An 18,163-nucleotide genomic window follows, 5' to 3' on the forward strand; every position below is an offset into this window, starting at 1 on the left:
ATCTGGCTTTCTTGTATAGGTCAGGGTCACCTGACTTGAACGCCTCAGACCTAGACTTCAGCAAGCAGTGGATATCCCTGTTCATCCAGGGTTTCCGGTTGGGAAACACGCGGATTTGTTTCTTTGGCACACAGTCTTCTACACACTTACTAATGAAGTCAGTTACTGTAGTGGCGTCCTCGTTCAGGCTGGTCGCAGAGTTTTTAAATACTGACCAGTCCACTGACTCTGAGCAGTCCCGTAGGAGATCATCCGATTCCTCAGACCAGTGGCGCTGTGGTAATGCCACATGACTTGTAATCCAGAGTTCCATCCAGGCTGTTATCTTAGGAACACTGGTCAAATTGAAATTCAATTGATAAATTTGGAAAATGAAGCTAGTCCTATTGTGTTATTGTCGTAAAACCCATCTGGTCCACTAATTGTGTTGGCTCAATTCAAGGGCAATTGGGGATGGCAACAAATGCTGGCCTTGCCAGTGACATCTCATGAATTTTTTTTTTACTGTAAAGAGTGAAACACACTTCCCACAAATAAAATTTTAAATCTTAACGGCGCTGCCAATTACACGAATGATTAGTGACAACTGACCAAGCTAGCCTGGATATAGCTGCAAGACTGGGCTTTGCCAGTCACCTTGCATCGCACGAACAAATGGTAAAATGAAAAGTAAAATGTTCATGACCTTTTGAGTGTTTATGTTTTATTAAGCAGTGTGGGAAATGTAAATCATTGTAAGTCTAGAAAGCACGCGTTCTACTAGATGAAAGGTGAATTTAGATCATGGTAAGCTATTTAGCTTCCACTGTTCAATCTCTGGCCATGCTCCCGAACCCAAAATGAACATCTGAAAGTCTGAAGCGTGCTAGGCTGCACCCTAGTGGAGGAGAGGGTAATCCTACTCGAGGAGTACATTTACTCTGTCACCCAAACAGAAAAATAGAAAGCTGGCTTGGAGACGGAGGGATTATGTTACTCTTTCGCATGACACCCAGCTGATTAGAAACAAAAATGCAATTTGACACGAGTGACCCAGTGCAGGAAGCGTGGTAAAGTTGAACATACAGGCAACAAAGCCATAGGCCAGGAGGTGTATTGGCTCTCTTGTGGACAAAAAGCTGTATGATGATTATACTTTCAATGATTTAAAGTTTTACACTAATGTACAGCACTTTGTGTTCACTGCTTTTAAGTGCAAAATTAATCAGCATTTCAGTGCTTGTCTATAAACTAACAAGGATAGTTGGCCCCTGGGATTGTTGTCAGTACAAGTAAAACTAGTTTCTCAACAGCAACTTCTTTTGAATAAACTCCTTTTTTTTTGATGGCTAATTCCCTTCCTTTTTTCTTTCTTGTAGGAAATGATGAGCAAGTGATTGTTCATGATGTTCAAAGGTAAGAAAAAAAGTAACTTCAATCTGAAACAGCATTTATAAAAGGGCAGAGGTTCACAGAAGCACACGGGAACAAAATCTATACTTCAGAAAAACTATTAAAATAACAATTGAGTGCACTATACTTGTAGATTCCTGTTTGGAGTGTGCAGAATAAAGAAGTGCAATGAATGATCTGATTGGCTTGGTTACAGCATTCCGAAGTTCATGTCTGAATGTAAAAATATTCATCAGATTTTGTGTTTACTAAATGGTACTGATTTAATAAGTCATTCTGGCTAGTTAGATACCAGTCTGAATTTTTATGCATGCCAATCTAATTTGGGTGTGGTTTTGATGTTATGGTAAAACTGGGGTGATAGCCTCCATACAGGGTAAGGTGCAAACAGTAAAGTTGGTGATGGGTTCAGCAGTGAAATCTGGGAGGCTGCCAATGCTTCAAGATGTGAACAGTGTGGGCTGCAGTGCGAACAAGGGTGGGCTGGGTGATATTTTGGAGGTGAAAGTAGACACTGCGGGTGACTGGCTCTGGGTCTGACATGAGCTTGTGTATGTACCATTCAGTCCCATTTGAACAAACCACTTCAGTGGTTGTAGAATAGCATTAGAATCCCTGGTTTCATATGTAAATGAAACAGTATGACTTCAACCGTGCCAGTTTTTAGTTGGAACAAGCATGAGTGCAAACATATGTTTGTCCTGTTGAAAGTCAGCCGTACAAATACAAGACTACTCGGTCCACCCACATGGGTTCAAATACTGAACTTGGAATACTTGGCAGCAGGGTTTTTATGTACACCGATCTGTAAAGCAGACCGTTTTTAATGAATGTGCTATCCATCTAGAGCTGTCTAGAAAGCTTTGTATGTTCTTTCAAAAAATCAAATTGTGCTCTGTAGTGAATACTACAGTATTTATATATAATCTGTTCTATAGACATACGGCTGTGTTCAATTTGCCCTGAATGCTTTTGGTTTACTGCATGGTCGCTTTTAATCTTTGATAAAAGAATGCGTCTTTACAATGCTTCTGAGCAGCACTAACTGGCAAGTTAAATTAAGTGTTAAGAAAAATTGCTACGGGTGGCATGGTGAAGCAGTGGTTAACACTGCTGCCTCATGGCGCCGAGGAACTAGGTTCGACCCCGGCCCCAGGCCACTGGAGTTTGCACATCCTCCCCATGTCTGTGGGCGTCTCACCCCGACAACCCAAAAGATGAGCAGGGTAGGTGGATTTGCCACTCTAAATTTCCCCTTAATGGGAAAAAAAGAATTGGGTACTCTAAATATATTTTTAAAAATTAATTTAAAAAAAACAATTGCTGTGCTCATTTTGGGAGGTGAGGAATGAGTAAAGGGAGACACACCAAGGTGCCGTTTAGTACTGGTCCACACAGACATGGACCAGTCAGAATGGTACCATGCTGGGTCTCCCAGGCCATTGGAGACCCACCCGGGTGGTCGGGGACAGGGCAGCGTGGCACCTTGGCACTGCCGGCATGGCAATCTGACTGTGCCACCCCCAGGTGCTAGGTTGGCATATCCAAGTTTTGGACCCGGGGAGGGCCTTGCCAGGTAGAGGGGGGGGCTCCTGGGGCCTCCCCAATGTTGTGTGTGTGTGTGTGTGTGTGTGCGCGTGGGGGGGAAGGGATCGGGCCTACCAGACAAAACGTCACCCTGATCTGCGAGGCGCCTTTCCTACTGGCGAGCTTAAATACAGCATCGGCGGGGCGAAACATCCCAGTGCTAAACACACTGTTGAGGGGACTTTAGCTTGTGTGTGCTGAATCACGCCATTGTTACTTGCGACTATTTCTCAACTTTGCTCTCTCGCTCACTCCTTTCTGTTGTGATGGGAGTTTACTTTCTTCTGTTCCTCACATCTCCTCACAGTTAGCAGCTAAGGTGGAATTGTTAACCGTGCAAATTCAGGTACGTTTTCATTATCTATCATTTTCTTTCAGCACTGAAATAGTGAGTGTCTTCCCCCATGACGATGCTGTATACGGCCTGTCCGTGAGTCCTGTGAATGACAATGTGTTTGCCAGTTCCTCAGATGATGGCAGAGTTCTCATCTGGGATATTCGGGACTCGCATGGAGGTGAGTGGTACATGCAATATAACCCATGTAGTTCAGACAATGTTGATTGTAGAACTCGAGTAGAGCCTTTTTGTTTGCATGTGTGTGGTGTGTGACTGACTATAGTTGTCTTTGAATGGAATATCCTTAGCACTCTGGCCTTGATATACTTCACTGTGCGTAAAGAGAGTCGATAATTGTGACCCTCTCCCTTCCCCACCCAAAAAGGTTCATATCCAGGGAAACTATTCCAAAATATACTTGGGTGTTTTTCTAAATGGGTGCAATTCTGCTTTATAAGCAAATTTCCCAACACTTGACCCTCACTTTGAAGAGCTTAAAAATTGGCCTTTATTTCATCCCCTCCCCCTATTTATTTATGACTGAAAATGCACACTTATACTACAAATTTGCAATCAGACTGTTTTGTCCATGTGATTTTTTTTTTTTTCCAAACCAGTAGACTATCTGAGGTAGCTCACAACACTGTCACAGTCTCTGCTCACAATCTCATCTGGTTGCACACTCTGTTTGCAAGCTCTCTCTCTCATTTAATAAGCAGAACTAAGAATCATATAAGATATGCTAGTGAAAGAAGAAAACGAACATTGGGGAATACTTTCACATAATGCCCTTCCCCATCAAAATCCACTCTCAACAATCCCAAAATATTCCCTTCTATAAGACATATCTTTAAGCCTTGGAATTCCCTCCCTGAACCTCTCCATTTGTTCCATCTTCTTTGAGAACACCCCAACCCCATCAATTAAAATCAGCTCATTGAGCAAGCTTTTGATCACCTCTCTTTTATCTCATTAAATCAGCATCCATTTATTTCTGGCTGTGCTTCTGTGAAATGCTTTAAGACTCCTTTCTGCATTGAAAGTACTAGATAAATACAAGTTGTTGCATTTATTGTTTCTCCTATCTGTAGCTCTGCCTAATGACTTGAGGTATACAGGATTGATCAGTGATGGAGTGCCTCAGTCAATACTCACTGTTTATTCATTTTGCTTAACGAACAAGTAGCTAAAAATCATTCTCTAGATTAAATGCCAGCTATATTATCTTCTAATGCCAGTATTGTATTCAAGACAATTAGACAGCCAGTTTGTGTAGATATGATTATTTAAATTTACTGATCAAACCTAGTGCAATTGCTTTCATTTTCTCTAATTGAGTTTTCATGACAATATGGCAACAAAAGAAAGTTAAAGATAAAGAGTGGCTAATGTAACACCACTGTTTAAGAAGGGAGGGAGGCAGAAGACAGGAAATTATAGGCTGGTTAGCCTGACTTCGGTCATTGGTAAGATTTTAGAGTCTGTTATTAAAGATGAGATCGCGAAGCACTTGGAAGTGCATGGTAAAAGAGGACTGAGTCAGCACGGCTTTGTCAATGGGAGGTCGTGTCTGACAAATCTGTTGGAGTTCTTTGAGGCGGTAACATGCAAGTTAGACAAAGGAGAATCAGTGGACGTGATTTATTAAGATTTCCAGAATGCCTTTGACATGGTGCCACATAGGAGGCTGTTAAATCAGTTAAAAGCCCATGGTGTTACGGGTAAGATCCTGGCATGGATAGAGGATTGGCTGACTGGCAGAAGGCAAAGAGTGGGGATAAAGGGGTCTTTTTCAGGATGGCAGCCGGTCACTAGTGGTGTGCCTCGGGTCTGTGCTGGGACAGAACTTTTTACAATATACATTAATGATCTGGAAGAAGGTACTGAAGGCACTGTTGCTAAGTTTGCAGATGATACAAAGATCTGTGGAGGGACAGGTAGTATTGAGGAAGCAAGAGGGCTGCAGAAGGACTTGGACAAGCTAGGAGAGTGGACAATGAAGTGGCAAATGAAATACAATGTGGAAAAGTGTGAGGTTATGCACTTTGGAAGGAGGAATCTAGGCATAGACTATTTTCTAAATGGGAAATGCTTCAGAAAGCAGAAACACAAAGGGACTTGAGTCCTTGTTCACAATTCTCTTAAGGTTAATGTGCAGGTTCAGTCGGCAGTTAAGAAGGCAAATGCAATGTTAGCATTCATGTCTAGAGGGCTAGAATACAAGACCAGGGATGTACTTCTGAGGCTGTATAAGGCTCTGGTCAGACCCCGATTGGAGTATTGTGAGCAGTTTTGGGTCCCATATCTAAGGAAGGATGTGCTGGCCTTGGAAAGGGTCCAGAGGTGGTTCACAAGAATGATCCCTGGAATGAAGAACGTGTCGTATGAGGAACGTTTGAGGACTCTGGGTCTGTACTCGTTGGAGTTTAGAAGGATGAGAGGGGATCTTATTGAAACGTACAAGATACTGCGAGGCCTGGATAGAGTGGACGTGGAGAGGATGTTTCCACTTGTAGGAAAAACTAGAACCAGAGGACACCATCTCAGATTAAAGGGACGATCCTTTAAAACAGAGGTGAGGAGGAATTGCTACAGCCAGAGGGTGGTGAATTTGTGGAACTCTGCCGTAGAGGGCTGTGGAGGCCAATTCACTGAGTGTCTTTAAGGCAGAGATAGATAGATTCTTGATTAATAAGTGGATCAGGGGTTATGGGGAGAAGGCAGGAGAATGGAGATGAGAAAATATCAGCCATGATTGAATGGCGGAGCATTCAATGGGCCAAGTGGCCTAATTCTGCTCCTATGTCTTATGGTCTTTATACCAATTCACCTACCATGCAAGTGTGTTTATGCTGAGGGCAGCACGGTGGCGCAGTGGGTTAGCACTGTGGCCTCACGGTGCCGAGATCCCAGGTTCGTTCCCGGCTCTGGGTCACTGTGGAGTTTGCACATTCTCCCCGTATTGCGTGGGTTTCGCCCCCACAGCCCAAAAATGTGCAAGCTAGGTGGATTGGCCATGCTAAATTGTCCCTTAATTGGAAAAAATGAATTGGGTACTCTAACAAAAACATTTTAAAAAGTGTGTTTATGCTTATATGGTTGCAGAAGAGCTATAGTTTGACGGTGAAATTTAACTCTGCTGTTTCTTCCTGATATGGCTACCTACACAGTTGACCTGAAACATGCAATTTGTAAAAAATGCTGCAAGTGCTAGACATAAATTGTCTGCTTTTCAACAAGGTGCACATAAGGATCCTTTTAAATAACTTCTGATATCCAAATCCATTGGTGTTTATTTTAATCTGAATTTAAATATATATCTTCTATCCTTCAGTGAATATACCCGACACTGAATTAAATTTAATGTTGAAGCAAACAATCTGTTCGCTTCAACATTATAAATGGTGGTTCGGTATCAAAAAGACAGAATTTGCTGGCAAAATAATGACTAGTTAAAGACGCACATCACTATTGGCGTGCAAGTGTGGAGCATGTACACATTGTGTTATGACTCGTCACGCATTTAGTGCCGTTTTGCCATTAGTCTTGCAAAATCCAGAACTCGCTGTCAACCTCCATGTTTCACAGATAATTCAGCATTTGTGCCACAACTACAAATTAAACTCATCGCAGAAAGTTTGGGCTGTTGTTTAATGTTATAAGAACGCAGTTTGACGTATTTTACGTTTCCAGTGGTCTTCCTCTTTAAAACCAGTCAGCAATTAAATGACTGTTATTCTGCACATACCACATAAAACACCGAACCAGAGTGGCAGCTAAACAGATTTGTTAAATTGAGTTGCGATGAATTATGGCTGTGATTAAAGTCAGTACTAAATTGGTTTCAGCTCGGCAAGCATTAATTATATCTCTCTCCTCCCCACCGCCAGAAATTTGGATATATAATTTGTAAGTAATCAATTATTAACATGCTGATTCTGGAAATAATGCATGCTTCGGGGCTCTGCTAGGCATTTAGGTTCAATTCACTTAAATTCAATTGGTTAATTTGAGCTATAAGTCGTCCTATGGCTCATCCAGGTCCCAAATATGCTCTGTTATCAATTCACACTTACAGAAATCTGTAGCACTCGTGCATGAGTGAAGAAATCCAGCGAGAACCCAAACCCAGTGAGATGCCCCCTCTGCAGCAAATCCTGGGCCATTACAGCCTGTTTATATAATAGTTCTGAATTACTATCTTGAATGAAACTTGGCTTGTAACTTTATTCCACGTCTTCAAGTTTTGGCCTTTAAATGCATTTTGCTTTTTCCAGAACCATTTTGTCTGGCAAATTACCCATCGGCCTTTCACAGTGTGATGTTTAACCCCGTGGAGCCCAGACTCTTGGCTACTGCAAATTCCAAAGAAGGAGTGGGCCTGTGGGATATCCGCAAGCCTCGAAGGTGAGCTAATTTTACACTTTGTCTTTCAGGGTTTGAACTTTAGCTTTGCCAGTAAGAAAGATTCATGCAGAAGCCTGCATAGCAAAACTGATAGTGATTCCAAAAGCTATCCTATAGGTGAAAAGGGTGGGGCCACTCTAGAGCTAATCGAAATGTAACATATGGTTAGTGCTATCAAGTTTTTTTTACTGTAATGAATTAAAAGAACATTGGCATCCTCAGCAGTTGATTAGGTGACGTGGCATTTAGTTAAGAGGTCTCTGTAATTCAACAGCTCATATAATTGACCAACTGGGCAATTGGCCAAGGGAGTTGGTGGCATACTGGTATTGTCACTGGCCTCGGAATCCAGAGATCCTGGACAATGCTTAGGGGACCCCGGTTGTAATCCCACCTCAGCAGATGGTGAAATTCAAATTCAGTTAAAATCTGTAATGAAAAGTCTAATGATGACCATGAAACCATTAACAATTTCTTGTCTGTTGCCAGATGGCACGGTAGCTTAGTTGGTTAAAATGCCTGTCTAGTAAACAGGAGGTTCTGAGTTTGAACCTGATCAGTTTGGTCGATTAATAGTTTTAAGCCGCTGGCCCGTTGGCTCAGATAGTTAGAACGTGGTGCTAAGAATGGCAAACATCGCAGGTTCGATCCCTGTACTGGCCAAGGACACTAACCTGTCTTAAAATAGTCATGGTGTTTGTTACGTTCCGTTCCAATACCTTTGTCGTCACAGCACCAGGCGCTTTCAAATAAGACGTCTCAGTCCTGTAGCACCGCAGACTCTGTATTATCAGCTGAAATAGCTCAGTTGGGAGAGATTTAGACCGAAGATCTTCAGGTTCCTGGTTCAATCCTAGGTTTCAGCATGCAGCCGGACTCTAGTTCCCATCACCATTACCTAAGTTTCACTGATTATAGTGCTGGCTTTAGCAGAACATATACTAAATTGGAATGATAGAGAGACAATTAGCATGGCCCCTGTGCAAAGATGACACACATTTGTGAAGGGTTCCAGTTTTGCATTTTGAAAGCATTGCAGCACGTAGAGTTCATAGAATTTACAGTGCAGAAGGAGGCCATTCGGCCCATCGAGTCTGCACCGGCTCTTGGACAGAGCACCCTACCCAAGGTCCACACCTCCACCCTATCCCCATAACCCAGTAACCCCACCCAACACTAAGGGAAATTTTGGACACTAAGGGCAATTTATCATGGCCAATCCACCTAACCTGCACATCTTTGGACGCAGATTCATAAGGCACCTGGTAGGATTGGCAGGTTTGACCAATTTAAATCTTGTGCGGCGTGCCCTTGAAAACAACAATAAAGCCTTCACAGTAGACTGTTTTACTATGTGACTTGACCATCTGCAATGTTGGCTCTAAATTGGCAAGATGTGCAAAACCTACAATTTTAAAACCTTAACCTCATTAATTTTGTACGCATCATTTCTAAATTCTAGACTTTCTTAAATGTTATAAGTTGCAAGTATTCAAAAGCTTTGTAAGCTTTACTCTTCAGCTTTGGTGGAACAATATTGCAAGTGCAGCCTTAATTCAAAGTTGCTTAATGCATATTATTTGCTAATTCAGTTTTTTTCACAAGTTCCCACTTGGTGTCATTTAAGTTACATAATTTCTTTGCGTAATTCTATTTGTTAACAAAAACAATTTGAAATATCAAAAATTGATTATAGATGAATCTTGAAGTATCCTCAGAGATAAATCTGAATAATTCATATACATTGGAATTGTAAAATTGCTTTTATGTTGATTTCTTTTTGTATTTTAAAAGAAAAAGTGCCATAATAGTTTGGATTGATTTTGTTTTAGTGATAATTGATCCACTGGGTATGATATAATAAAGTTGAAGAGAGTTTTCTGGGATAATTAAACCATTATGTGGGGAGCACTCTAGTAATTAAACTATTCAGTTATGAAATTGGCTATAGAATCATAGAATTTACAGCGCAGAAGGAGGCCATTTGGCCCATCGAGTCTGCACTGGCCCTTGGAAAGAGCACCCCACTTAAGCCCACGTCTCCACCCAATCCCCATAACCCCACCTAATCTTTCCGGACACTAAGGGCAATTTAGCATAGCCAATCCACCTAACCTGCACATCTTTGGATAGTAATCAAATCTATAGATAGTTTATAGATATCCATAGATAGTAATCAAATCGAATTTGGGGAACTAATATTTACATTTTTTATTATCCAACTCGAATAACAAGGTTTTTTAAACAAGTTTATTGATAATCTTTATTAGTGTCACAAGTAGGCTTACATTAACACTGCAATGAAGTTACAGTGAAAAGCCCCTAGTCGCCATATTCCGGCGCCTGTTCGGGTACACAGAGGGAGAATTCAGAATGTCCAATTTACCTAACAAGCACGTCTTTCGGAACTTGTGGGAGGGAACCGGAGCACCTCCGGAGGAAACCCACGCAGACACTGGGCGAACGTGTAGACTCCACACAGACAGTGACCCAAGCGGGGATTGAACCCGAGTCCCTGGTGCTGAGAAGCACTGCCACCGTGCTGCAAATTAAAATTGCAAGAATAGTGACGGAAATTATAAAATTCTGTCTTATTGTAAATTCACAGAATAGCTTGATTAACCTGACAAAGTATGCATAATTGTTAGTAATTTCCATACATTTTTAATTCTTTTTAAAAAACCATAGATATAACCTTGTTTTTCTAATTCCAACTGATTTTTTTTACACTCGCTTCTGACACCCTAACTTGCTAAGCCTTGGACACCCAAACTAACCAATCAGTACATTTGGAAAATTATGGAATTACAGAATTGTTCACCCGCAGAAGGAGGCCATTTGGCCCATGCACCGGCTCTCCAAAACAGTGCCTGACTTGGTGCCATTTCCCCTGTCTTTTCCCTGTATCTCTGCACATTGTTTCTATTCAAGTAATCTCTAATACCCTCTTTAATGCCTTGATTGAATCTGCCTCCACCACACTTCATTCCACACCTGTGTGAAGAAGATTTTTCAACTGTCACATTTGCTTCTTTTGCCAACCAATTTAAACCTGTGCCCTCTCATTCTTGATCCTTTTAAGGACAGGAACAGTTTCTCCCTATCTACTCTGTCCACCTGCCTCATGATTTTGAACATCACTATCAAATCTCCTCTTAGCCTTCTCTCCAAGGAGAACAGACCCAACCCCTCCAATATATCCTCATAACTGAAATTTCTCATCCCTGGAACCATTCTTTGTAGGCCTTTGTTGTTTCTTGAATGATGAGCAGAATTCTGAAGGATCTCTGGTTCTGCTGTGTAAATAAATGAAATGATCATGAATGAAGTGTCCAAGCCAAATGCAGAATAAAGACAGGAGAAGTGCATGAAAACTTTAGAATCTTTTGGATGGAGACCAAATTAATGCTGTGAGCTAACTCCAGATTCCTCAAAGCAGACAGGGACATCGTAGAGTGTAGTTAAATATCCAGCACACCTCATTCTGGTGCTAATGACCGTGGTGACAGTAGAAAGAGGCATTCTGAGGGGAAGCAGTGCAGGAGGAAAACAAATAAGAGCACGTGAACCGGTGGCATCAGAAAATAGAGGGAAATGAAAAAATGAAATTAAAATCGCGTATTGTCACAGGTGGACTTCAAATGAAGTTACTGTGAAAAGCCCCTAGTCGCCACATTCCGGCGCCTGTTCGGGGAGGCTGGTACGGGAATTGAACCCGCGCTGCTGGCCTGCCTTGGTCTGCTTTAAAAGCCAGCTATTTAGCCCCGTGCTAAACCAGCCCTGAAGGACTCAGGACATGCATCACTCTTTGCAGAATTCCCAGCCTCTGATTGCTCTTGCAGCCACGTTATTTATATGACTGATCCAGTTCCGTTTCTGATCAATGACAACCTCTGGGATGTTGATAGTGGGGGATTGTCAATGAATATTAAGGGCGATGGTTTGATTCTCTTGTTGGAGATGGCACTATTGCATCCATATCCAGTTCTTTGTGAGAACGCCACGATAATTCACAGATCCTGGAGAACCACGTGTGCAAGAAGGGCCACCAATTACTTGAGCTCAAATTCTGAGTTTTGGGACTTGAACAATTGAAGTTACTGCCATGCATCCAGGAATCTGAACATTTGCTCGAACGTACGATGACAACATGTAGTCATCCACAGTTACAGAGGTGCAGGTGGTGAGGGATGGTTGACTGCCAGACAAGTAAGGAGGAAGACACAATGTAGAAATTCTCCAAGCCAGTGGCGTTTGCTAACCTGTTTTCAATTTTGAAAACCAGAGACGTTGACTACTGCTTGGAGGAATGCGGTAACAATCACACCCTCATCATCATGGGAGATTTGGCTATATTTGGCAGAAAAAGAAAGAATAGAAATGCAATTGTCATCGAGGTTTTGATGGTTAGGGGCATTCCTATAATTGCAAATGTGATTCCAGAATGGCATGTTGCTTCCCTAGCACCAAAATGAAGGTCATTAATGAGCAAGTGCTGAATATTCAACGAGAAGTCAGGGAACAGCCAGAAGCCCTGGTTTATGTTGGAACCAATGATCTAGGTGGAAAAAACTGTTGAGATTCTGACATAACCTGAAGCCTACGGCATTGGGGATCTGGTATTCCCAGAATCCCTGGGGGAATACGTGCTCCCCCGCTAAAGGGCCAGAGCTACCTAGGGCATCGGTATAAAACCGGCCAGCCTAGAACCAGCTGGCACTCACCGGTTGGGTACCACTCTCTGCTGTACTTGGAAATAAACCTCCTGTTTAACCTCGCAACTCCGTGTGGACTCCTTCCTTTTGGCAGACATAATAGTCCTTCAGCAAGAGCCAGGAGAAGGATTACAAAATTAGCACCTCAGAAGTAATAATCTTAGGATTACGTCGAGTGCCACATGCTCATGAAAACAGAAACAGGAAGCGAGTGCAGGAAAATATATGGCTGAAGAACTGCAGGAGGGAGGGTTTCAGATTGTCCAAGCTTTGGTCTGCCACTGGGGAATAGTAGAGAGAGGACACTTGTACTAAATGGATGGTTTGTATCTAAATAAAGCCAATGTTCTTGCTGAGAGGTTAACTAGTAGTGTTGGGGTGGGATCAAGTTAATTATGTGGTGGCGGGGACGGGCAGGGCGGTGTAACTTAGAAAATAGAGAGGTGCAAAAATGAGACCTTGAGATGTAAACGGTAAGTGAAATTAGGACTATCCCAAAGATTACAAGGAACAGATTCAGGGGAAAATAGCAAAAGAGACAACTGAAAGACTAAATTGTACAATTTAGTATTTTGGTTGTCTCTTGTGCTATTTTTCTTTTGTCTCTTTTGCTATTTTTATCGTGTAATTAATAAGGTTGAGGTATTACAAGTGGTGAAAATGAATATTCTGCCGAGGTTCTTGTTTATCTTTCAGGCTCTCCCGATCTTTATACCAAAGGCTTTTTTAGGAAAATAGACACGATAATTTTTGACTTTGTATGGGTGGGGAAGGTGCAGAGGGTGGAGAGGACCCTGCTACAGAGGCAGCAGGGGGGGTTGGCGTTGCCGAACTTGCTTCATTATTATTGGGCGGCGAATGTGGACAAAGTTCAGCGGTGGTGGGAAGGAGAAGGGGTAGAGTGGGTTGGGATGGAGGAGGAATCTTGTAAGGGGTCTAGTTTGAAGGCTATGGTGACGGCAGCGTTGTCAATGGTTCTGAGTAGGTATTCAAGGAACTCGGTGGTGCAGTCCATAATGAAGATATGGAATCAGTTGAGGAGGCATTTTAGGGTGGAAGGGATGTCAGTGTTAACGCCGCTGTATGAGAATCATGGATTTGAGCTGGGGGATGGATAGTGTATACAGGAGGTGGAGGGAAGTGGGGCTGGTCAAGGAGAGGGATCTGTATTTGGAGGAAGGGTTCGCCATTCTGGAGGAGCTAAGGGAGAGGGTAGAGTTGCTGAGGGGGAGTGAGTTCAGGTATCTGCAGGTTAGGGACTTTGCACAAAAAGTCTGAAGGGGGTTCCCTCAGTTGCCGGGATACACACTGCTGGACCGACTGTTGCTTCCGGATGTGGAAGGGGAGGGAAGAATTAGGAATATATACAAGTGGCTGGGGGAGCAAGGAGGGTGAGTGGGTGGTGAAGATCCAAGGAGAAATGGGAAGCGGAGTTGGGAGGGGAGATCAATTGGGGAGTATGGAGTGAGGCACTGCGTAGGGTAAATGGGACCTCCTCTTGTGCAAGGTTGAGCCTGATACTGTTTAAGGTGGTGTACAGGGTGCATATGACTCGTGCGAGATTCTTTGCAGGAGTGTTGCGGTCTTAGCCAGGATAGTGGAGGAGGAGGTGGACCCGGACCCTTTGGTGGCGATATTTGGGGTTTCAGAGAAGCCGGAGCTCATGGAGAGGAGGAAGGCCGATGTCTTGGCCTTCGCCTCTCTGATTGCAGGGCGGCAAATTTTACTGGCGTGGCAGCCGGCACCGCCACCGGGGGTAGCAGCTTGGTTGGGTGTCCTGTACGACTTCCTGCGGTTAGAGAAGATAAAGTATGAGTTAAGGGACTCAACAGGGGAGTTTGAGGAAATGTTTGTGACTGTGTTTGAGGAGCTGTTCGTCACGGGGGAGAGAGGGTGAAAAAGGTGAAAAATCTGTACAGATTGTATAGTTGATTTTTGGGAAGTATGTTTCCTGGGGTGTTTATTCGCTGTAACCTGTATTGATACATGTATGTAATAAAATGCATATTAAAAAAAAAAAAAGAAAAACTGTTGGGGGAGAAGGGAATCCCACCGATGGTTCAAACAAAGTCTAGAAAGGGTTCTTGATAATCCTGGTTATCAAACATTCAGAAATGATAGAAAAGGAAAAAGAGGAATGTGAGTGGCAGTATGGAGTCATTTGTATAGAGATTTCCTGGATGGTTCTAGGACCACCTAGTTGGCTTGAGATGAGGATCAGAAGGGATGATGTTACAAAGAGAGATTTTTGTTTATGGAGAAGGCAGTAGATCAGCAAGTTTCAAAGACGTGTAACAAAAATAGATAATACATTAAACTCTGTTTTTCCCACTCTATATTCGGGTTGTTTTAATGCTTTGGTAGGGAAAGAGAAGAATTTCTGATGTATGTGCACAGGAGAACTTTCTCAATCGATATTCTCTAATTCGACAAGAAAGGAAGTGGTGTTAGACCCGGTTCTGATAAATATGGTGCTCAGCATTGTGCACAATATTCCAGCTGAGGCCTAACTAGTCAAGTCAAGTTTAGCATCTCTTTGTTTTTTATATTTTATAGCTCCATTTATAAGCGCAAGTGCTTCTTATGTCATCTAGGGTGCATTGATCTTCTAACCAAAGAGTTTGGCTGGTTTGTACCTGAATGCACTTCTCAGAATGGGAAGAGTGCTAGCTGCTCCGAGTGGCCTCTGATTTGTGGACTGTCATCTCGACAGTTACTATTTCTCATGCAGTTTTAGTTTAAAAGCATTATAGCTGTTTTTGGTGTATATTTTGAACAATTGTGGCTATGAGATGACAGTTTAGTTTGACTGATTGGCAGATGAGGATGAAAAATTTGGCATTCTGGCAGTTAAGACCAAGTCCTCTGTGTTGAAAGCTGAGAATTTATTTGGAGGCTTGGTAGATTGCTTCCCATGGATCTCTCTTCAGGACGAGCCCAGAAGGGTTGATGTTGGGTGACTGCTGAATTGCATCAAGATGTGTGATTCCGAGGGAGAAGTTGGGTGGGGGTTTAAGGGCTTTGGGTCATTCTGAAGGTAATTGAATATTACTTAAGTGTTAAGTCATTTTTTTTTGGTAGCTTTTTAGCTACATGTATAATTTGTTAATTATGGATGAGTGATTTGTTAGTCCAGGAAATCTTTCAAATGTTTAATGTCTTTTCTCTCAGATACTTGCTCGTTGCAATAGCTGTCATTCTACCCTCAGTAATTACTTTTGTGATATTTGTTGATGTAATATGGCATTGCATGAATTTTAGAGGTGAGAAAATAGATTTAATATTTTTGGTCATTTTTGAGCATTGAAAAAGCTTTCAGCTGATTAATTAGATTTTTGCATAGAAAAAGAAGTAAAGCATCGCTGATACTGGAGATGACAGTTTAGTTTGAAATGAGGGAAAGATAATCATTCCACATTTCAGGAATGCCTGCTTAACGGACCACCCCCCCCAAAGGTATTTCAAAAGTTGCGGCCATTAAAATATACGTACCTATAAGCTTCAAAAAGAATTGAACCCAAATTGAAAGATGAACTAGCTCCCTTGACAGAGTGGGTGCCTGTTTTAATCCTGGCTAGCACAGAATTTAACAGACCTATGCGGTGGGATACCACTTCCCCACCCATCCCCCGCAGCGTGTTTTTCTGGAAGATCCCACCGATGTCAACAGCGTCTTTGCGATGCTGGCCGGCTGCTCTGCTGAGGGGTCGCCATCGATGGGACCAGAAGATCTTGCCGGCAGAAAGGGCAGGAAAGTTCAGAACACCGGATAAAAAATTCTCCTTTTATCATTTAAACCAACGACCATGTTTTTAGTGAAAAACATTTTATTGAAGGCATTTTAATAGAAGCATAAACACAAAAATAGAAAAGCCATCTGTGGCAGCAGGTAACAAACCCCACCCTGCCTGCCACCCCGGTCCCACCTCCCTTTTCCAACTTTTCACCTCCATCCAAACAAAAAATAAAACAGCTGACCGCGGTATACCCCTTAAAGAAGTTGATAAAGAGCTTCCACCTCAAGGTGAACCCCTCCTCCGCCCCTCGAATGGCAAACTTGATCTTTTCCAAATGCAGGAACTCTGCCAAATTGCTCACCCATACCCCTGCCTTCAGAGGCTCCGAGTTCCGCCAGCAGAATCCATTTCCAGGCTATCAAGTTCAGCTTGTGCAGCTGGGCCCAACTCCATGCCACCTGTATCCCAGATAGCGAAAGCCCGTCCCCACCAACTGAAGAGGCAATTCTTCAGCCTTCTTTCCTGACCTGGGCATTAATTGGGAACACCTTGCTTTTCCTCATATTCAGCTTGTATCCCGAAAAAGGACCAAACTCCCCCAGAGTCCCCATGATCGTATCGAAGTACTCAACCGGGTCCAAAAAAAGCAACAGGAGGTCATCTATATACAGAGAAACTCTGTGCTTGACCCCGCCCCGCTCAATTTCCCTCCACCTCCTCGACCCCCTGAGCGCCATTGCCAGTGGCTCAATCGCCATGGCAAAGAGCAGCGGAGAGAGCAGGCACCACTGCCTCGTACCCCGGTGTAACCCAAAATAATCCAAGCTGACCTTGTTCATCCAAACATTCGCTGTAGGCATCTTTTACAGCAGCCAAACCCAATCCACAAACCCCTGCCCAAACCCGAACCGACCCAACAACTCTAACAAATATGCGCATTCGACCTGATCGAATGCCTTCTCCGCGTTCATTGCCACCACCACCTCCACTTCGCGGCACTCCCAAGAGCATGATAATAACTTTAAGCAGCCTCCATACATTCGCAACAACTGCCGCCCTTTCACAAAACCCATCTGATTCTCTCCTATCAACCCAGGCACGCAATCCTCTATCCGTGTCGACAACACCTTTGCCGACAACTTTGCCTCTACGTTCAACAGTGAGATTGGTTGGTACAATCCACACTGCTCTGTTCTTTGTCCTTCTTTGACTGATCCTTCACCTCCCTCAGCCAAATCGGGGGGCCCTAGTCCCTGCAACACACCCCACCCCCACCCCACCTACTTCATCCCCATCCGCCTCCATGACCCTCTGTCCTTCACCCATCCTATCTCCCTCACCACCGCCTGCTTCCTCAACTGGTGCGCAAGCATCCTGCTTGCTTTCTCCCCGTGCTCATACACTGCCCCTCTGGCTCTACGCATTGTCCCACCGCCTTTCCTGTGGATGCCAGCTCAAACTCCATCTGGAGCCTCTGCCTCTCCTTTAGCAATGCCTTCTCAGGCGCCACCAAATATCTCTGGTCCATCCTCCTGATGTTCTCCCACCAACCTCAACCTCTCAGCCTGCTTCACTCTCTCACTGTGTGCCTGAACTGATAGAAATTTCCCCCTTACCACCGCTTTCAGTGCCTCCCACAGCGTGGAGGCAGAAACCTCTCCAATAATGTTCAGCTCCACAGAATTTCGGGTGGCTGCCCTCAACCTCTCGCAAACCCCCTTATCCGCCAATAAACCCACATCCAACTGCAGCCGCTGAGCCTCCCCCTGCACCACCCGCAAATCCACCAGAGACTAAAATCGCCACATATACTGCGATCCTACAATCTTACCACCCCCATCAACAACACTTGAGTACACCCGGTGCACATGCGAGAAATAAAAAAACAAATATAACCACTTTCCCCCCTTTAGTCCTCACATGCCTCCCAGTGTCCTCACATCTCCCAGTCCATGGTGGCTCATAAATTCACTCTCCTCCTCCAGCGT

The 18,163-nt window shown here is 43.5% G+C and overlaps 1 protein-coding gene and 1 non-coding gene across 2 annotated transcripts in view; both read left to right on the forward strand.

The window, feature by feature from the left end:
- Positions 1-18,163, forward strand: part of dcaf5 (ddb1 and cul4 associated factor 5) — a 157,632-nt gene that overhangs the window by 83,470 nt on the left and 55,999 nt on the right. Inside the window, exons 3-5 of the mRNA XM_072485650.1 lie at positions 1,359-1,395; positions 3,358-3,494; positions 7,594-7,723. Coding sequence (XP_072341751.1) covers positions 1,359-1,395; positions 3,358-3,494; positions 7,594-7,723 — 304 coding nt within the window. The remainder of the gene's footprint in view (positions 1-1,358; positions 1,396-3,357; positions 3,495-7,593; positions 7,724-18,163) is intronic.
- Positions 8,641-8,744, forward strand: LOC140408132 (U6 spliceosomal RNA). The gene has a single exon (XR_011940049.1). It is a non-coding gene; the product is annotated as a U6 spliceosomal RNA (small nuclear RNA).

This window comes from Scyliorhinus torazame, chromosome 2 (genome assembly GCF_047496885.1).
Source record: "Scyliorhinus torazame isolate Kashiwa2021f chromosome 2, sScyTor2.1, whole genome shotgun sequence".
Classification (NCBI taxonomy): domain Eukaryota; kingdom Metazoa; phylum Chordata; class Chondrichthyes; order Carcharhiniformes; family Scyliorhinidae; genus Scyliorhinus; species Scyliorhinus torazame.